The sequence below is a fragment of the Oryza sativa genome, chromosome 6 (assembly GCF_034140825.1).
Source record: "Oryza sativa Japonica Group chromosome 6, ASM3414082v1".
Taxonomy (NCBI): Eukaryota; Viridiplantae; Streptophyta; class Magnoliopsida; order Poales; family Poaceae; genus Oryza; species Oryza sativa.
This window is the reverse complement of record NC_089040.1, coordinates 31433096-31454441: the sequence shown is the minus strand read 5'-3', so window position 1 is coordinate 31454441 and position 21346 is coordinate 31433096. Positions and strand designations below refer to the sequence as shown.

General features: G+C 42.0%; 2 protein-coding genes, 1 long non-coding RNA gene and 1 pseudogene across 7 annotated transcripts; 2 read left to right on the top strand and 2 right to left on the bottom strand.

Moving 5' to 3' along the window:
* Nucleotides 1-1324: 1324 nt before the first annotated feature.
* On the bottom strand, nucleotides 1325-7786 carry LOC4342089 (homeobox-leucine zipper protein HOX29-like; annotated as a pseudogene). The gene is made up of 14 exons (XR_003242807.2): nucleotides 7185-7786; nucleotides 6486-7092; nucleotides 6102-6210; nucleotides 5005-5772; nucleotides 4720-4875; nucleotides 4556-4630; nucleotides 4375-4473; nucleotides 4087-4281; nucleotides 3834-3990; nucleotides 3660-3737; nucleotides 3431-3564; nucleotides 2982-3304; nucleotides 2769-2880; nucleotides 1325-2364 (listed from the first exon to the last, which is right to left on the bottom strand). The product of XR_003242807.2 is annotated as a homeobox-leucine zipper protein HOX29-like (transcript).
* Nucleotides 7787-10246: 2460 nt separating this feature from the next.
* Nucleotides 10247-11834, top strand: LOC107281405 (uncharacterized). Its single transcript, XR_001546750.3, has 3 exons — nucleotides 10247-11174; nucleotides 11264-11526; nucleotides 11623-11834. It is a non-coding gene; the product is annotated as an uncharacterized lncRNA (long non-coding RNA).
* A 2126-nt stretch (nucleotides 11835-13960) lies between these two features.
* On the top strand, nucleotides 13961-16522 carry LOC4342088 (uncharacterized). Its single transcript, XM_015787605.3, has 2 exons — nucleotides 13961-15434; nucleotides 16131-16522. Exons 1-2 carry the CDS (start codon nucleotides 14015-14017, stop codon nucleotides 16175-16177), a joined length of 1467 nt encoding a protein of 488 aa, XP_015643091.1. The 5' UTR covers nucleotides 13961-14014; the 3' UTR covers nucleotides 16178-16522.
* Nucleotides 16523-17889: 1367 nt separating this feature from the next.
* On the bottom strand, nucleotides 17890-21260 carry LOC9272521 (ABSCISIC ACID-INSENSITIVE 5-like protein 2). Of its 4 annotated transcripts, XR_003242806.2 has the most exons (5): nucleotides 20633-21260; nucleotides 18482-18559; nucleotides 18310-18367; nucleotides 18148-18224; nucleotides 17890-18055 (listed from the first exon to the last, which is right to left on the bottom strand). XR_003242806.2 is itself a non-coding variant. In XM_026026040.2 (4 exons), the coding sequence occupies exons 1-3, from the start codon at nucleotides 20981-20983 to the stop codon at nucleotides 18338-18340; spliced, it is 459 nt and encodes a 152-aa protein (XP_025881825.1). In that variant the 5' UTR covers nucleotides 20984-21260; the 3' UTR covers nucleotides 17890-18224; nucleotides 18310-18337. The 4 variants fall into 4 exon arrangements, 3 of the variants coding, with proteins under 3 accessions (XP_025881825.1, XP_015643094.1, XP_015643093.1); XM_026026040.2 differs by having other exon boundaries at nucleotides 17890-18224; XM_015787608.3 differs by lacking the exon at nucleotides 18310-18367.
* Nucleotides 21261-21346: the final 86 nt, after the last annotated feature.

Here is a 21346-nt window from a genome sequence, read left to right as displayed (position 1 = left end):
AGATCATATCGGCTGAACCTCTAGTGTATACTTGTATGAACCCATTTGCCTCACGATATTGATTAAGCTCAAGGCTAGATATGTGCCATCCTCTAATAGCTCAATCATTCACTCGAACCTGTTGATAGATTATATAACTTATGATTGACTCCTCAATCACCTTTGGCATGGCCATGCACTTTCATAATCTACAACATCGAGGGGCCCAGAGATATCTCTCCATAGGAGGGGCAAATCCCATCTTGATTATTCATATCCCACTACATGTTTCATAGCATGCCCGAAAACTACTTTTATAACTACCCAATTACAGAGTAGCGTTTAGCAGTCCCTAAGTAAGCTACTACACATGTTGAGAACCATGATAATCTCAGGTCTAAGAATTCAACACCAACACTAAATGAGATCACTAATGACACAACACATATGGCTCTTGCAGTGTCTCATGTTGGATCTATCCAACAACATGTTCACCAACATGTGTCCACATTATTAATTTGGTATCTCCATACCATGATACATGAGACATGATCTTCAATTAATACATGTGCTGATCATATAAATATATTTGTTCCACATATGATATTTGATCAGGGATACTTTAGAAATAGTAACAAACAACATGAAGAGTCTCATGAAAGAATCACATATTCATTAACTAATAATGAATTATCTATTTCAAGGAACAATATCGGATAAATATGTAAACATAGTATAAGATACAATCATCTCTATGATTGCCTCTAGGGCTCTTTTTCAGATACTGCTATGATATCATATGTGTCATTGTGTATTCAGCTTGTTAGTTTCTACCTTACATCGTTGAAGTGTTTTTCGTTGCTAAATAGGACAAATTTTATACTTGTAGATATACAAATACACCTGATTGAACTTGATTAACATAATTCTGTACAGAGCACAGCTAGCAGGCAAAGGTGAACAGAGATGTAGTTAACATGCCTAGGTGCTGATGTGTGAAGGTGTTACGGATGCTTGGTCTTCTGCCACCTTCGTACTGTGAGTCAAGAAATGCCAACTCTTCAGATTTCAGACAAAGACAAAACATTTTACAATGCGACAGTTAATTTTTGGCAACTAATTCATTCCTTGGTGCCAATCTGAGCAATATTCAGTAGCATCGTGTAACACGCAAAAACCACCGAAAACAGCAAAAGAAATTCCTTCTTTTTTCTTAACTAGAGCTAGGGGCGCGCCTTTGCGCACCGCCTGGAAGTTCATCTAACAAACCAAACAACACTCTTCTTAAAAAGAAAAGGCAAACAATATGATTACAGCTATAGGACAATGAGTACTCGCTTTCACATGTGAAGTAATTCTACTCAAGCTCTTCAGTTTCACCGTCTGAGAATAAGTACATTGTTTCTATGCACGTCATAATTTACTGGTACAAATCGCTTCAAGTTCATACTATGAGCCAGAATAAAATGAAAAATGAATTGCTATGGACCCAGCACCATGATGAGCAGCTGCCATACTAAAAGGCCATATTCAATAGAGTATAGGTCGATTCTTGGAAAGACAAAAATGCTCAGGCTCCCATAGTCTGTGGATACATTCCGCATCTTTGAATATCCTGGAATGTTTCTTCAGTAAGATCAAAGAAGACATAGTTAACGAGTGGGAAAATTCATGAGAGGAACATGGAAACACAAACCTTAGTAAAATTGTACAAAAATGATAGAAAGAACCTTCTTCCAAATAACTCAGTGCAAGTGAAATATATATAAGGAACCCACTGATGTAGCTTGGGGAAGATGTGAAGATGCTAGCGATAGAATTACAGTTTATAGAACATGACGCAAAAAATTTAAGATTAGTTTAGAAACTCAAGAGAGTACCGTTATAAATGCAGACTTAACATCAAGGCTAGCACAAATAGAAGATGAATTACAAGACTTACCTGTGAGAATGAAGATAAGTTGAAAAGTAGAAGGATATTACTGTTATTGTCAAGGACATGGGAGGTCCAGAGAGCTTACCCAGTCATTACAATTTAGAGATGAACCACAGATTTGCATATGGAAAATGATATAAATGATATAAGAGGTTTGCAAGATGATCTGAGATCTAGCAATGAGAATTTGCTAAGAGAAGAAAGACTGATATAAGAGCTTTAGTCTATCCTTGCAAGCCTGACTTCGAAACTTAGTCAAAAGAGTATGGCCGTGCTTTTCAATTTCTTATGTAGTCTTAGCTGCCTCCAATTTGTTCACTTGTTGGATAGATTAGGTAACATAAATTTGATTGATTTTCCTGATGATCATAGATTTGTTCACCTCCTCCGCCATCTTGTGCCTGGCGCCGCCTCCGTCTTCGGTTTGCAAACGTGAACACTGGCATCACCTACATGAAAAATCAAATGGTTAATGGTGTGCAACACTGTCAACTTTAAGGTGAATTTGTGTCAACAAAATTTCAGTCAAGCTGCACGAAAAATTCAAAAGTCCCTGAAATAAATTGAGATAACAAACAATCCTCCATGCATAACAGTATTGAGTACTGGCCCCATTCGAGTTTAAGATAAAAGATTAAGTTCGGACAGGTAAAACGAGAAAATCATTAACATCTCACTAATTAAGGTTTAATTATTTTAAAATTGAAAAATAGATTTATCTTGTAATTAAAGCTTCTATATGAATTTTTTTCGTTCGAAATATACAGTTCAACAGTTTAAAAAAACGTATTTATAAAAATCTAGGTAAAATCTGTATCTTAATCAGAAAAAGAAAAATAGAGGCTGAAGAAACCTTGAGAGAGCAGTAGAGTATGGCACTGGGATGATGCCAAACTGCTTTCAGAACCGATTCACTGCTGCTGTTGGCATCTGCAGATTTGATGAGTTCAGCACCAAAATGAAATCTGCATAAGCAAAGCATCATGAGTTCTGAAAAGCGAACTGTTTTTTTTAAAAAAATCTTACAGATATGAACTGTATTACAAGCAGCTGCGAAGCCACAAACCTATAGCTCTGGCAAATCCATCTGGGCAGCACCGAGTCGCCGGCGCGTGCTGCGTGGCGGCGGCAACGCCGGGAGGGACGAGGCGGGAGGATGAGAGCACCACGGCAATCCTCTGCACCGATGAGATGATGCTGCACATGTACTGCTGCGCCATGGCGGGCACGCTGCCCTGCAGGTGGCTCTCGAACACGAACTGGAATGCGATCGTCATCACCGCCTTGGAGCTCGCCGCAGCAGCACAGCCGCTGCAATTGATGCCGCTGATCCTGCTCCATGGCGTCGCTGCTTCGAGCATGGAAGCAAGATCCAGCATGCAGTTCGAGCTAGATGTGTCCTAACATTTGCAAGGAAAGAAAATCCAGAAGAATTATGTTTTTTATAGCATAAAAATTTTAGAAAATTTGATTCGAAATGCTAGTGTATTATCTAATTGTGTGAGATTTACTTACAGAGGAGAATCGATAGGGATGATGTAGAAACCGGAAGGCAGCAGCGGAGAATCATCACTGAACGATGCATCGATGGGTGCAAAGATTAGCTCTGAACATGTTCCTGCACTGCTCTCCTCTACTCCATTGTACATCTGCCATTGCAATCAGGCCAAGAACACAAGTTTTACAGAGGAAAAAAGAAAATGATTCTTCAACTGGTGATAAGTTTCATGAATCAAGAAGTCACCTGCAAGAGGAACAGATCACGGTGCACCAGTGTATCTTGGTAGTTTCTGGTGTTTCCTAGCTTGATAACTTCCAGGAACTGAAACAGTAGATGGTTGCACCAAAACATCGAGCAGGAAAACAGAATTGGACAGGACCTTTTTTGTAACCGACAGACAGTAGAAGATGGACTTACCTCTGCAGGTTCAAAAGTGTGTGCTAAAGGAAGTATGACCTGACCACTGAATCCTCCAAGACGAGACATGGGTAAATTGCAGAAGTTTGGTTTCATCGTCGGCCCATTGTGACTGGTGTTCGCGCAAAAATTGCAGTAGTGATGGAGGAGAGACATCCTAGCAAACAGCAGAAGAAATATTGTATGAAAAATATTGGCAATTACAAAACAAACAAAAAGAAAGTACTAATTCTAGTTTCATAGTGAAGCTAACCTGCAACAGCATGGATGCCTTGGCACAAAGAACACCGGTACTGACAATAGTGAGTCCACTGCTGAATGTTGCATTGCAACCGGTCACTTTGGATGAATTGACAGAGATGCAAACATCGTCGATGCCATCGCTCTCGATCACGGACCATCCATCATCCGCAAGCCCATTGAGAACTTCATTGAAGCCTCTGAAAAGAGAGCATGCAAAATTATTTTTCACACTTTTCAATTGAAGATTCATGGCAAGAACCAAGAAGCATCTGCTGTTCAGGAGTCCTACGTGGTGAGCTTTTTGGCTCAGAGCATGCAAAGCCGCAAGCTTCCTTCCCCATCCTGTGATCACAGAACGGGTATCTTTGTAGGCAACCTGCCTCAGGCAGCGTAAAGACTGAATTTTGCATGACTGAATTAGGCAATAATTTTTACAAATCAACAAGAACATCAAGAACAGGGTACTATAATTACTGTACCGCCATCGATATCTTCTGCGCAACCAAGGCAGAAGATTCATACAGAGGTCGCACAACTTCAGGCACGCTCCAAGGCTGTGAACACAAAAAAATTGGCTGAAATTTCTTTCTGCTAGATGAATGAACTATTTGGATAAGAAATTGTAATGGTTATTAGTTATTACCTCCAGGTCCATATGATCAACGATGTGTATCACGCTGCCTCCACCATCGCTAGGTCGGATCAAGAACCCACTGGGAAGCATCTCATCTCTGATAAAAGGCTGGACAAGTGGCATGCTTGGGCCTCCTTGCTTGCTACTGAGTGATCTCTCACACACCTTCAGAATTCAGAACAAGAACATTCAGGCAAGCAGACAAGACATCATAGTGACACACAAATACTTTGGTATTAATTGCACATCAGCACATGGATAATTTGTTTTGCGCTCCATGATCAGACAACTAACCACTAAGCTTCCATCACCGAGAATGGAGGTGTACCGCAGCAGCCAGAAGTCGTGAGCCGGCGCCAGCGTCGTCGGAGCATAGAGTTGAAGACTGAATACAGATTTCAGCTTCGGAATTTCAGGTTGAGCTAAGAATTTGCCACAAAAATTTTCAGGCTTGTCTGTTCTTGCCTGCATGTAGAGCAGCTTGACCTTCCATTTAGCACAACACTAATGAGTTAAATCAGAACATGAACAACCAGACAACTACCCTACCCCTGCATCAGAAACATGAAGCTGCACAGATAAGTTTTTATCTCAGTCGTCATAAAGCAGTGAAGAAAATCAAGCAAAAAATGTAATTGCACCAACGAGTGAGATGGACAGATTGTTGCACCTCATTAAAAATAAAAAGCCCCAAACCTCCTCTAAGTCAATGAAAATTATAGGGAATGCAATAAGCCACGAAATAATTGCATGCTAGAAAAAAGTGGCTTGAATAAACTAATCTGAGAGCTCCAGTCCACGGTTGGTTTCTCTTAAACATTGAATTATATGAAGGCCTCTATTCAATGGGTTTATTAGTATCAACTTGCATTTAACAGGAACAATGGCCACTACAACTGAAACAATGGTACAATACGATCATCAAAGATTCAAAGTTGTCAAGCTCTGTGACCAATAGATACTTACCTTTTAATTGAGTTGCCAATGCCCCAACGTTATAGCCTGATCCTTACCTTTCGGCTTCTTGCTATTACCACCCTACTACAATGCTATTTCTATCACCTGAAACAGTAAGAATCATGGAAAAAAGATTCTCGGTTAATGATGGCAAGGATTGAGACTCTGACCGTCCAAAAGAAATAGTTCATGCAGCAATAAGAAATTAAAAATCGGCATCAAGTACACGAGATAGCCAAATAATGGATCAGGGAAATGACATTTATTTGATCCCTGCAAAATTTGCACATGAACATACTACTTGCCTATAGATGATGGTGGTGTGGCCGTGTGGGCAATATTGGGTGCATATGAAAATGCTGCAAGAAAAAAAAAGGGTGCCCTTTATACCGATCAAGAAAAAGAAGTGCATTTTAGCTTGATCAAGAACTAACCCAAAAGCAGGCTACTCGTCAACACTGTTTCACTCCCTCTCAGTGATATGTGTTCATGTCTATTCGGCCAGCAAGCACATTGCGTTCGTCAATACATGCTGTCACTGCCCTTTTGATCGCCCGCAGAAGAGCCACCCCAGCATGCACGCAGACAACAAGACAACAACAAGCTTTGAGTTGAAGGGAAATCCAGATTATATATTTGATATTAGTTAATTCAGTGTCTCAAAAAATATCATCAACTCCAATTTGATGACCAAAAATCCTCTGCAAAACTGATAATTTTACAACCTTGATGCTACAGATCAAATAACAGGACTGAATGTGCCCTAGCTCCAAATATCACAATATAGGTGGTATGTGTTCCTATCGGGCTAACCTCACCTACTTCAGGGAAGAAATTGGTCAGCAGCCATACTTGGACAATGGCAGCATGACCGTCGCCGTGGCCTCGCACCGCCAGTGGCCGGCGCACGCGCAACACACCAGGTCCTTCCGCTTTGGTCACCACTTGCCACTCTTTGCCTCCATTAATGACACCACCTCAGCGACTAGCCACCATAGGTTTGGCCCCAACAATCACTTGAAATGAAAGTTGAGATTACAAATACGGCAAGCAGGAAAGCCGGTGAAATCAAACTGCAGCATCATGCCATTCTCCTCTCAAATATGGCCGTAAAGCAACACAAGAAGGGATGTTTTTACCTCTCAAATCTGTTTGCCGACACCGCCGCTGTGGTGGAGGAGGAGGCCACCATGTAACACAGAACATGTAACACAAGAAGGATGGCAGTGTTTTATCAGACTTGATTTGTACCTGAAGGGCGGCATGTTGGTGGGGAATGCGTAGATGCAGAGAACCATCTCCATCGGCCGGCATGCTTGGTCCGCCACAAACCGCACCGGATCTCATCGCTGTGTTCTTGTATCCGCCCCTGCCGAGGTCAGAGCACAATCCACACCGCTGCTGATTTACTCCAATCCATTCTTTCTATGAAAAGAAGAAAATCGAAATATCAAAAAAGGAACACAAAACTGAGTTCAACTTCAACCGCACATCATTATGCACGCTGCAAACCTTACCTCCGTGAGACACGCACCAACAGCGGGAAACACGACGATGATACCAGCAATGCAGCACCAAAGGATGGGGAGAAGCTGTGCCGCCAGTCGATCTGCGGCGCCCTCGCTTGATCCGCCGTTGGTCCCATTCGCACGAAAGGGGAAGAAATGAAGACATCAACCGAAGAGGCAGGGAGGGGAGAAGACAGAGCGACGCGACGAGGCGAGGACGAAGAAAGTATTGGGGTGGAGGCGCTCGAGGATGAGGAGGCCAGCGCGAGCTCGCATCCGGCGCTGCACCCGTCCCCCGCCGCCTACGCCGCGAACGCCGCGGCCGTGAGGACAAGGATGAGGAGGAAGGTGGAAGCTTCCACGGCGGGAGGTCGCTCGTGACGAAACCCTAGCGACGGGGCGGGGACGGGGATGGGGGCGGCGACGCGAGGCGTGGACGGGGGCAGTGGTGGCCGGCAACGGAGGCGGTGAAGGGCGGAGAATGGACCGGCGGCGGAGGAGGAGGATGGCTGAGGGAGAGGGAGGAGGGGCGGCGCGCGGGGCGGCGGCGGCGGCGGCGACGCGAGGCGGGAGAAGGAGAGGGAGAGGGCGAGACGGGGGACGGGAGGGACGAGGAGACGAGCAGGCAGCGGCGGGCAGGTTGGGGGCTTGGGGCTGGGCGCACGGCGTTTTTGCGAAAAAGACCCTCGTCTTTCAAGTTTTACAGCGCGACCCTAACTCGCCACATCTCCCTTCCTCCTATGCAATAACTGTATTCACCAGAGGCCTAAACGTAAATAGACAACTCGGTGGGACTGTTCATGGAGGACGGCGGCCGAATTACGCGCGAAGCGGAGGGCCTTTTCACAAAAATGCCACCCCGCGCGCTGTATATACTGTAGCAAAATCCTTACGTGGCACCCCTCCTCGCTCGCCCCATGTGCGCCGCTTTATATATTCCGATTCCGATTCCGTTTACAGGTGGAATTAATCACCTGTGGTGTGAACACATAGGGAAGCAGGGGAGGGAGCTCCTGCTCCTGCATGACGTCATCCGGCAGCGGTAGCGCGGTCCTCAGCCACGCCCTTTGCGGCACGGCCAGTGGCCTCCGTCCAAGATCCCCTCGGTGCCGCGGCTTGGGGAGAGAGGCGGCTGGCGAATCAAAAGGCAGGCAAAGACGGACGTAGCGATGCACGTGATTTCACCCTCCCCATCCCCAAGCACGGCAACCGAATTCATCGCCACATCCAGCGACGAGGTGAATCTGTGCCACTGCCGCCGAGCTTGAGGGGAGAGACGCACAGAACAGCGCGCCGGCGCGTGGGAGGGTCGGCCTCGGGCGCCGGAGGGGCGGAGGTGGAGCTGGAGCTGGAGCGTGAGGAGGAGGAAGAGGCGGCGACATCGGCGTAGGTCGACCTCCGACGAATGAGGCGGAGGAAGCGGGGGCGGGGCTGCCGGCGGAGAGAAGGGCATAGCAGGGTATAACTTTTTCAAAAAGACCCCTAAAACCTCACATATTACAAAGAGGTCCACCGCAGCTATTCCACACCGTTGATCATCGATCCGACGGCTGAGGGAGAGGACTAACGCTGGAATCGTATTGTGCCACGTGGAGGGGTTGTTTGCACGCGAATCGGCAGAGATTTCGAAATTAGAGATTACGCCAATGCATCAGGTACAACATTTATATCATCCACGTATACGTGGAATAACTGTAAAAAAACATTTGTGATTATTATTTTTTAATACTAAACTGCTTAAAAATCGATCAGTTAAATTTATCCACCGTAGTACAATCGTTACGCTAACGCGTCAGGAACATCGCTCATATCATACACATGTAAAGTGGAATATTTTAAAAAAAACTTTGTGATTATTATTGAAATACTAGACTGTTTAAAAAATTGTTCAGTTAAATTTTATCCATCGTGACATCACTCTGTGCGCAAATATAGAGCATATTATTTATCTAAAAACAAACAATTTTTTTTGAGCAGATTAGTTCTCTAAACCAAACAATACTTTTTGATCGCTATACACACTCCGTAAACACCCGGTGCAACGCACGGTCACTTTTGCTAGTCTATATATATATAGCATGTAGATTCGATAGTAAACAATTTACTAGTAAATTTGGGAGGGGTAGGGGGCGCCGGTGGTTGGGGTGCACGGGGGTGGGTTGGGAGGGGTGGGGGTAGGATGTGAGGGGGAGCATTTTAGCTACTACGTACGCCAGATGCGGTATAGTATGTATATATATATATATATATATATATATATATAGTAAATTTGTTAGGGGCACCATGGTGCCCGGGCTCCATAGCCATCCACCGTCCAAATGCTTTAAGATCCGTGCAACACACTAGAGGATGCTATCACACATTAACGGGTCTAACCCGATAAGAGTTGCATGCATATACTTTCCTTAGAACATGCATGCAGGTATTTCCATTTTTACTGTGCATGTATTTCCAAATTTGCGCCCTCTAATCATGCATACACATTATGATTAGCACTTTCCATTTTCTATATCACATTTCCATATATACAACGTTTGCATGCAGATACTTACCTTTTGAATCATGATTCGTTTTTGAAAAATGACGCCATTCCACTAATTGCGATTATTGCCATCTATTTTCAAGATTACATTCCATTTTCAAGATGCACATATAACCGGCTACTGTATTCCTTTTTTTGATTTTTCTTTTCCACACTGTTTCACGGTCCAAGAGCTAGCTATCCACATCGTCTTCACCGAGTTACCTCGCCGGGATTGCTCGCCATGCCGTGAAGAGGGCCGACGTCCGTGGTTTTCGTCACCGACGACGTTCGTCCACAAGCCTCTTGCTGGAAACCAGAACTCCTCAACCATTTTTGTCAAGCCATCACAGCGCCTGATGTCCAAGTGCCTTTTCGCTGCCGTCGCTGGTTGTTCGTGAGCTTCGGAACAGACATTATTCACTAGCAAGCTGCATTACCTGAAAGGTATGGATCTCAGTGTTTATCACTCACACATCTTACATTCACATGCAGTCCCTGTTATGTATAGATGATTCGCCATTCCTCTTCTTTTTATCTACTAAACTGAGCACATGATGAATCACCTGGAACCTAAATTTATAGATTTTTTGTTGAAATGCAGTTGAATTTAGATTGTTTTAGGTATATAACATGCCCGTTCGAATATCTTGATTTGCATCCAGTGAATAAAATTTAGGTAGGTAGTGAAACAGCAGCAATGTCTCTTTTACGTGGACATCTCAATTATAATCTTTGTAAATATAGATTTAATTAATTTTAAATTGAAGTATATGACCCGAAGAGAATCATATTGCTTGTTTTAATAATGGTAGTTTTTAATAGCATGCCGCGGCTTCCAAAGTGTGCGAGCATGAGAAGAAATGTGAAGCGTCGTTCCATTCACGATGATGATGACTTTGTCACTCCACCTACAAGGAAGAAGGCTGTTCGTGTTAAATTCGTGGCACCGGTTTCGCGTTGTGTACCATCTTCCATCACACCTATCATACAGAGATTTAGTGCTGAAAAGAAAGAGCTGGTAGCTGAGATAATTATGTCATTCATCTTGTGGGATATACATGTATACGTGTTCGCTCTGTCACTCATAAACCTATGTGTACATGTACACCTGTAAAAGTACAGATTATGTCATTAATCTTGTGGTATTCAGACGTGCATTTTTTCACTCTCTCTCTATCCCGTTGACTATGGCCAATTAGTACCGAAATCACTCGTTGGTTACTAAATTAATCAATTGATACCCAATTCTGACTGGATCGATCCATGCTGACGGTAACAAATTATATTATGTAACCTATCGGTCGTAATAGCTATAAATATTACCATAAATAAGATCTTTATACTTGGTAATGATATTAATTTTTTCATTCCTTCCAACGGAGACACAATTGCAACATATAAAGAGCAGAACAATACGACTCTGCTCACTTCTGGTGCTCTCTCTGGTTCTCGCCAACAACACATTTCTGTTCCAGGTATGGCTCCAACTTATCTGTACGTATATGTACTTCTCATATATGTTGACCTCTTCTTAGTATTCTGAAATTTATACTTATATTGCCAGTAGCTATGGACAAGATGAACACTAGTGCCCGGAGCGAGAAGATCGATCAGTCGCTGCAGAAGTATGATCACCCACGCTGCCGTTGGCACATATTATTTGGTACGAAGTCAGAACTACACAACTTATATCATGCACGCACAGCAAGTGATTTTGAAGATACTTGGACGGCCCTAGTCAATGAGTATGGTCTTCAAGAGGAGAATGCATATCTCCAAAAGGCGCAGATGTTAATAGACGATGAAACGAAGCCCAATGATTCACAGGTAATTTATTTTAATATATTTTTGGTTCACGTTCAGCTCCAGTTCTGGATTTGTCACTCCTGCTCTTAACATTTTCCACTTGTTTTTTTTTCGTAGGAGATAGATACAGACCGTAAAGATGTCAAGAGGGAGGTGGAGGCTCCTAAGTTGATCATTTCTCGTCATAGTGATGATAAATTCTCATCCTAGTGATGAGAAATGAGACTCGCCCACCGTCTGAATAGCAAACATGAGGCAACATGCAAGTACCAGCCGAAAATCAACTCTCTGATGGTGTGATATGGTTGCCAGCCATCGGTCAAATAAGCAGCCATTTTGTGTTTTTACATTTATGAATCACAATCGTACTGTAATAATAAACTAGTTACATCTATATTTATATTTATAGATCGTTTTTACTTTAATTAGCATATGTTTCATTTATATTATGCTAAACTCCTATGATATGTGGATGAGCCAATTCACCGATATTTTGTTTCCTTTCAGACTTCACTTAAGAGATCTACTCTTCCAATTCAGCATATTAAACTTCTAAAAGCGCATCTAAAACACTGTGGAAAGAAATTGAATTTAATCTAAATCGGCACATATGGAAAAACATGGTGGAAATAATAATACACAGTACACACATTTAAATTTTAGATATACTTAAAATCCATGGTACAAAAATATACTTGGATATATTTATATTAAATTTTACATCCGGACGTAACGACTTAAAATATACTTGGTTCCAAATTTAATTAGGAAATAATGTACTGTCAGCCTAGGTAGGCGAGTTTTAAATTCTAATAATCTACAGTACACACATTTGAAATATAGATATACTTAGAAACCATGGTATACAAAAAATATGCTTGGATTAATTTATATAAAATTTTACATCCGGACGTAATGACTAAAATATACTTGGTTCCAAATTTAATTAGTTTCCAAACTTACTATTTACAACAATATTAAATGACAATAATAAAATATACCGTGTACACAAATTGTAAATTTATATACGCTTGGATTCATAATATAATTAAATTAACGTAATTTAAAACTTTGTATACTTAACAAGTTAGCTAAGTATATAGAAAAAATAACCCGTGTATACATAGCCATTACATTACATAAATGAGTAAACATTTTCTGAATCTGGAAAGTGCAAAACGCACTAATTTAGCTAGGTGTACATAAGCATACCATATACTTAGCCTCCATATATACTTATATTCCAATTACATCGTTCATGGTGTACTTAGGGTACCTCGGTTTCCTTATATAATTATTTTCAAAATAACAGCAGGATAACATTTCCATATATACTACATCGTAGAAGTATACTTAGATTTTTCATATACCCTAATAAACCGCATTATATTTGTTGCCAAATAAACCGCAAATCCATGATTATGGTGACAAATATTTAGAAACCAAATAACGGCCGTGAACTGTTGATGGAAAGGTATTAAAGACGCTAAATTGATACTCCTAAATATTTTGCATGCATGCACAGGCTGTCAATTACCAAACCTAGGTATTAAAGACGTTACTAAATATTTTGCATGCATGCACATGCTGTCAATTTCCAAATCAAATGTACTTAACGGGTGAACCCGTTAATCAAATATACATGTACCGATCAACTAGATGAGAATGTGATCCAACGGCAGATGTCAGTGGTGCCCGGGCACCATGGAGCCCTATCTGGTTTAGGGTTTAGGGTTTATATGTATGTAAAATTGATCTGGAATGTGGCGGTTACATGGGCCTGAACTGATGTGAGGAGAAAATTTGTTCTACTTGCTAGGACATGATATGATCTGGACATGAAAACGGAAAACGTGGAGCAATTTGGGAGGGGGCGATATGGAGGAATCGGACCGGAAAATCGTAAAAAAATACGCACAGGGAGGAAAAGAAATTGGACTGCGCAGCGCATTATACTGGGACAACGTACAAAAATACTTGGCAAAAGCATCTTAAACATTTATGATAGGTAAAGATCTACATATTTCAATAAAAAAAAGTCCTACCTAAAATTTAAAACTAACTCAAAATTTGAAAACTTTGAACTCTCAACATGAAATTTGAACTTTCAACTCGAATTTTGAAACTTTTAACCTGATTTTAAAAACTTTCAACTTGAATTATGAAAACTTTCAACTGGTAATTTAAAAACTTTTAACGCGATTAAAAAAATTTCTAACTCAAACTTCTAAAACTTTCAACTCGAATTATGGAAAATTTCAACTGAAAATTCATGATCTTTCAACTATTTTTTAAAACTGTGAACTATCCTAAAAAAATAATTATTGATGTATTTTTTTAAAAAAAATATTACTCCAGTACATATTACCATTAGCGCTAATTAGGTCATTTGCGGACTAATCACCCCGGGTGCGGGCATCCCAAATAAAAGCCTTCGCTCCACCCGTCAACGTCTGTTTGTTGTATTCCCCTTCCTTACCCCCAAAATCGAAATCCCTAATTCGACGCCATGGCCGCGACTGGCGGCGCCGCCGGGGAGAAGACGGCCAGCAGCCTCCTGCTCGGCGTCCGGGGCTACACGTCCACCCTCAAGAACGCCTCCACCGCCAGCTGCAGGTTGAGCGCCGGCCATCCCATCGAGGTGACTTTGTGGGAGGCGTCCCCGCCTGCCCTCTCCCACTTCTCCGTCCACTGCCCCGATCTCCCATCCTTCAATGGCAATCTGCTTGGCGCGCCTAAAGCCATCGCCGCCGCCGTCGACGACGCCGACGGCCAGCTCCTCCTCCTCCTCCGAGTCCCCATCGATCAGCTTGGTGCCCCGCATGACAACGACTACTTGGTCTACCATCCGGATCCCCCGTCTCCGAAACTGGATCTGCTCCCCAACCCGCCTCCCCCTACCCTCGGTGACCACCAGCTCGCCATACTCAGCTGCGGCGACGACCGCTACGTCGTGGCCGCCCTCCACGTCTGGAGTGAGTTCACTTCCACGCTGCGCCTGTACAGATCTTCTTGTTCGTCTGGGAGTTGGACATCGGAGGAGGTGTCCGTGGAGGAGCCGGTGAGGGACAGGCTGTGCCCGATCCCGGACTCAGCCAAGAGGCAGCTGTACCACGTCACCACCAAGACCATCACGCTCGGAGGTGCGAAGGGCACCGTGGGCTGGGTTGATCTCTGGCGCGGCATCCTCCTCTGCGACGTGCTCGACGAAATGTCTCCAAGGAAGCTCCGCGACATGCCGCTGCCGTGGCCGGCCAAGGGCAATTGGAGGAGGTACCTCAATGAAGATGTGTCCTTCTGTCGGGACATCGCCATCAGCCAACACAAGGATTCCATCAAGTATCTGGAGATGGAGATCGTTTCGCCAAGAACGGTGACCACCACCATACCCACCTCCACCTCTGCAGATCCTACTTCATACCTTGAATGGGTTCGCCGCAGCAGAGAACCTCAGCCGACACGGCGACGCTCCGTGTTCCACCCTGGTTCGTGGAGAATCACTACATGGAGCATGCCTATCCCGGTCACTTCATGGGACGACTGGCGCCGTGACTGCACTGCTGAATCGCGTGAAGTCCATCTTGACACCAACCCAAGTCACCATTACGAGTTGCTTCATAGCCTCATGCTCAGCAACAGCAGTGATGAACACAGGGAGGAGGCTCAAGGTCAAGGGGCAACCTCTTCCTTGTCCCTAGGTCGCCTGCGTTTGTGTTACCCGGCCTTGAGTTGCATCGATGATGATGTTGTTTACCTCTTGGGCAACGCTGCTGGCAGGGGTGCTAAGACGGGAGGAATGATGGTCGCTGTTGACGTCAGGAACAAGGAGCTGCGAGGAGTGGCCAAGCTTGACCCCGAAAAGAACACCCTCTACTCCATGCGATGCTACCTTGCAACTGGGATCTCCAAACGCCTCAACACTACCACAGGTACTTAATTACCGCTCGTATTCCAGAACAAATGCAGCACCATGTGCATATGGGTAATAAAATGCCATTTAAGGATCTAGGGCTGATCATTATAGTTCTTTGTTTATGATGGTCCGAATGACCAAACTAGGACTAGAATGTAGTAACTTTATTTAGGGTGATAGGCTTGATATGTTGATACAAGGGCAGAACAGTACCAAGAGTCCTTTTGGCAGAGTAGTACCAATACTCATTATGCAATATACTGTTTTGTGTGAGTTTCAGACAAACGTTGTGTTTCTGACTGTACTTGCAAAAACAAAACCTGAACTTTGTTAACAGAATAAAGACACCTCCACTAAAATGTCGACGACTAATGCATAAAATTACTTGCATTCTTCGTGAAAATTCATAGCAGTAAATGTGTCGTCACTCTTGTTTCCTTGTCATTATGCGTGTAATATATTTTGCTAGCATGCATTTAAATATGAAGTAATTAATCAAAGTGCATTCGTACCATGTCAAAAGAACAAGAGAATAGAGCAAGTAATAATAAGGTAGTACTTGACCAAAGCATACTTGAAAAAGTAGTATATTGCTTTAGGTTTTGCTTTTCCTGTTGTACTCAATGTGGACAACATGAATGCTCTTCCTCTTGAGTACTAATTCTTGCTTCAAGGACATTTTATGAGATAATAGCTATTTTATTTGATGTAGACACAAGAGTTGGACGACCTGAGGAGGATGCAGAAGCCGCCGAGTAGAATGTGCGAACCCAGTGACATATATGCATCATACTGCAGCCTGCCTGGATGCAAATATTATCGTATCAGTGGTTTGTTGGCTTGAATGGGGGTTAAGGAGTTGTGCTGTTGCTGGGCATATATAGTTTTGTGACAAGAATCTTATCCAGGTTGCTTACTTTGGGTTGATGATAAAAGTAGGAGTAGACGTGAATAACATTAATATATGTTGGCTTATTTTTTGAGGGGATGTTGGCTTATTTATGTGGCACTAATTGTCTTTATGCCTTTGAGTTAAACACAAAACAATGATCCAACTCTTTGAACCTGTTTGTTTCAAGTAATGAGTTGATGAATTTTTCACCACTTGGAGTCCTCCCTCAAACTGGATCTGCTCCCCGCTGCCTCAAACTGTTTTTTTTTTTTGAACGAATGTGTTTTCTAAGTTCATTCTCAGAACAATGCCCGCCATCAGATTCATCGACTAGCATAGCAAGACAGTATAACTTTTTACCAAAGAAAACTGATTATATAGTATATATAGAATACTTGTCTTACACACAGTGACAATCCAACAATATCTATGCAACAGGAATAATATGTTAGTGTGCAGATCATACCCTCTCAACTCTGAACTCTTCTGCAGCAGGGAGTTCAAGATATATTTTGTACATAGCTGACAGTGCACCATTCCGGACAGCGGGACAGAGAAGCTCCAATCAAAAGTCTCCGATGTTCTGTCTTATCTTCTAGGTTTTCGGGCTTGGCTCAATTGGAAAGGCCCAATTGATTTTGGGCTTGAGTACAACGCAGCATAAGGCGCCACCGATTAGGCCCAAGTACAGGTATACTCAATTAATTACCACTACTACCACTACAGGTATACTCAATTAATTACCGCTCCTTGTTGTCATGTCTGTTATTTGCGTGCTGTTCTACGAGAGATTAATCTCTTTGGCTTAAATTTCTGTCTCAATTCTTAACATGCATAACAGATTTTAATCGGTCAATATATAAGTTAGGCTAAACTTTGTTGTGTTCCTTTGCTTGCCGGCATGTAAGTTCCGAAGAATTTTGTTTAAACTCTATAATGTTTGGCCAAGAAAATTTCTCATATCTAGCTAAGAAGAACTAAAAGGAAAAGAGCTGCTGCTCTTGTTCGCCAGTAATCTGCATCAATGGATAGTGTATACTGATCATTCCGGCGTTGACATGGCGAAAAGTATTTTGTCAATAGGAAGGAGGAGAATCACACGCCAAGTGCATGCATGATTTTTCAATTCATTTCAAGGCAAAGTTTCTAGACAAAGCTAGGTTCTCGATAAGCCGGCCACTTTGATTTGATGACAATTAGGTTAATTAAGGCAATCTTCTTGCCTTTCCTTTTCTATCAATAGTGGACAAAGGTGAGAGCTGATATTTATTATATCCTGTTAGCCATTCAGAAAGTGCTTTCCATGACATTCCAAACGAAATGATATTTTTCTCATGTTCAGTCGGCCATGCATCTTCAGTTTAACTAAACAAGTCAAAAAAAAAAAACTTATATCCAACATAAGATATATATGCCCTATGAGCATAAACGCACTCAGTGATAAAATATACTAGTAAGAGGTAAAGCTAAGGTGAATGCTGACAAGAGACAAGCCCATCTGTCCCTCAAAGATAACAAATACTACTACTGACTGAAACAAAATTAAAGCATGATAGCCACTTCTGAATTTCTGAATGGCTGAAGGGGAAAAAAATTGAACAGGATACTGCATGCTGATCGAGTTGAACAAGTAAGAAAAGGTGTTCATCTTTGCAGAGACAAGATCTAACACATTTCTAACTGCAGAGGTAGTTCATAGCATCCATCGATCACCTACACACAATATCCTCTCTCATGCCTGACCCCTGCACAAACGCACACCGGATTGCAAATACACATAATTTAGATCTTTCTAATGATTTTGTATCGTCAGATAATCTTGCTTGTTTTGGTCGACCTTCAGAATTGAGTTGATGAAGTTCGTCGCAGTGAGCTCTTTGTAGGCATCACCAGTGCAGCAACCTCCTGTTTCAGCTGTCCAAGCAGAAGTACAAGTGCTCGTCACATGAATGATCAAATCACAACATTTCAAAAGTAATGAGTTATTATCAACTACTACCTCCATCCCAGAATATAAGAACCTATGGTCAGATGGGATGTTTCCTAGCACTACGAATCTGGACAAAAATAGAAAACGCATCATCCGATTCTAGATTCTTATATTCTGAGACGGTGGTAGTAATTAATTAGTGATGTGAAGATCACTTGTGAATTGAATTAGTGATGAGTACCTCTTTGCACTGCTTCTTGAGATTCAAGTTGTCATCCACCAGCCGGCGAACCTCTTTCTCTAGCTCTTCAACGTACGCCTGCATAACAAATTACTTCACAATTAATACAATCTGAATCGTATTAATATGACAGAACTGGATTCATTGACAAGTAGGCAGTCTGTTTTTTTTTTGGGGATGCTTATTGCCCTTTTGGTAGGTACAAATGCATGGTTAGTTCTGAAATGGAGTACCTCTAGAGTCTAGAGAGGTTAGATGGAGACGGTAAAAGGAGCTCCTCACTAGCAGCAGGTGTGATCCAATTAATTCATAGTGCAGTCCTATTCAGATGATAGATAGTCGAGATAATGCCAAGCTAGTTTTCATATTTTCCTCTTGTCCCGATCAACTTAAGTTCTTTATGCTTATTTAATTAGTCCGTACCTAACAAGAGAAGTATATATTAGCGTGAGACTATCTGTTAAAATATCTCAAGCATACGAGGAAGACTTTTTCTTGGGGGCAGGAGTAGTTAATTGTGATGTAAGCTGAGTCTAACGTGGTGATTATATTTTGGGATACCTTGTGTCATGCATCGACCCAAATATAGTTAATATCAACTGGGACATTATGTTCATTTCTTTTTTGCTTAGAAGGTTCGATTTGTCGTTGTTAACAGTCTCTATTTAATCTGGAACTCTTACAAATTCAGGGGCACCAATTTTCTCTAATGTTTAATCAAGAAAGAGGATACATGTAGCAATTAGCAAATCATTCAAGAAAAGAACATAATTGCACATTCGTTTTTTCGATGGTAATTGTGTTAACTACTTAACTTTAGGAGTGATTTGGGATATTTACTATTGATGATCTATTGAGTTGGCCTAAAGGGTATATATGCGTACAAGGGATGGAAAATATATATAATACCCATGACTACACTACTATTGTTAACAAATTGCACATTCTTTTTTTCCGCACATTCTTTTTTTATTATTATGTACTATTAATTAGTGATATATATATATATATATATATATATATATATATATATATATATATATATATATATATATATATATATATATATATATATATATATATATATATATATATATATATATATATATATATATATATATATATATATATATATATATATATATCAGAGTGAAACCAGCTAACCACAAATTACCAATATGCATGGAGAGACAAGTAGACACCATGTCCACGAGGATATCATACATATATATACACTCTCTGGTATGGGCCCTTTCTGCTGGACTTGGAATCTTGGATTAGGTGAAGCTGACTTAATTTTGATATTAATTATCACACAAGTGCCTGCTTGGATGATGATAGACTGGTAATAAAAGAAAGGGCACTAATCAAAGAAGAGATATGCATATTTAGGCCATATTGACTAAACATTATCAACAGGAACCTATGCATGATGCAAGAGATAACACACTCCATCAACTTTTTAGTTCTTTAACAAATTGACCAAACTTGGTCACTATACTCGAGAGTTTCACTCCATACAGTATCTGCCCAAGGTACACACAGATATCTCCTCCATGCACCATCATCAAGGATATAATGTAAAATATATAGACTAACTCCTTTATGAAATGTAATGAAATTTGCTCATATATATTCAGTTGTGTAAACTAACCAGTTCAGCTCAGCTCAAAAACTTAACGATGAATAACGACGTGACTGCAATTTACTGATAATTCAATGTGCAAATTATATAATTTCGCCTGCTACAAACTTCTATTGAAAACCTAATTAATTAAATTATCGCATTCCAACAATGACCTTATAAGTGATCGACTTATTAGCAGCATTTTATTTTTGTGAAAGATCCAGTTTTAATTAAATTCTAATTATATTCAGTTTTTGAAAAGAGAAATTTCCATGTTAATTACTCCCTCCGGACATAATTAAGTACATGCCGGCCGTTTCAGACAATTAAATTGGCCTGCGTTTAATAGAACGGAATTGCTTTGTCGGAAAGCACAAGTAATATTGATCGGAGAGAGTACATATGAGAACATTTGTTGATGATCAGTAGTAATTCATACCGTACGTTATAAACACATACGTACATAAATACTGTAGTATGATACGTATAATTATACGTATTTGGTATTGTATATACGTACGTACCCTCTTGCGCGCCCTGGAGCGAAGCGCGGACTCCCGGTTCCTCATCATCCGGATGGTCCTCCGGTCGTCGCCGCTGCCGCCGCTCTGCTGCCGCACCTCCATGTCCACCTCGTCGCCGCCGGGGGTACTGGCGCCGCCGGCGATCCCGGCGAGCGACACCGGCGTGGCGGGCAGCGCGGCGCCGGCGAGGCGGACGCCGCCGCCGTCGTCGTCGTCCCTCAGGGTGGAGATGGAGAAGAGGGAGCTGCAGCCGCTCATGATGCTCAGCTGCGGGCTGTCCGGCTCCCTCGGCCACGCCACCGCCGCCGCCGCCGCCATCTGGTAGTACTCCTGGTGGTGGTAGTTCGCCATGGCCGCACCCTGCACCTGCACCTTCTTGCTTGTAGCTGCAGGATCCTTAATTCGATCGCCAACAGCTGCAGTTAGTGCTCCTTGCTTTTGGTTGTTGTTGCTAAGCTTGTCTCTGGCTCTCTCTCTCTCTCTCTCTCTCTGGATGTCTACATATATAAATAAATCAGACTTAATTAAGCTAGCTTCATGAGACAGCTAGCTCAACAGCTGCTAGCTTTTAAGCCTTTAAGTACCAACAGTGTCATTATGCGTGTAATATATTTTGCTAGCATGCATTTAAATATGAAGAAGTAATTAATCAAAGTGCATTCATACCATGTCAAAAGAACAAGAGAATAGAGCAAGTAATAAGGTATTGACCAA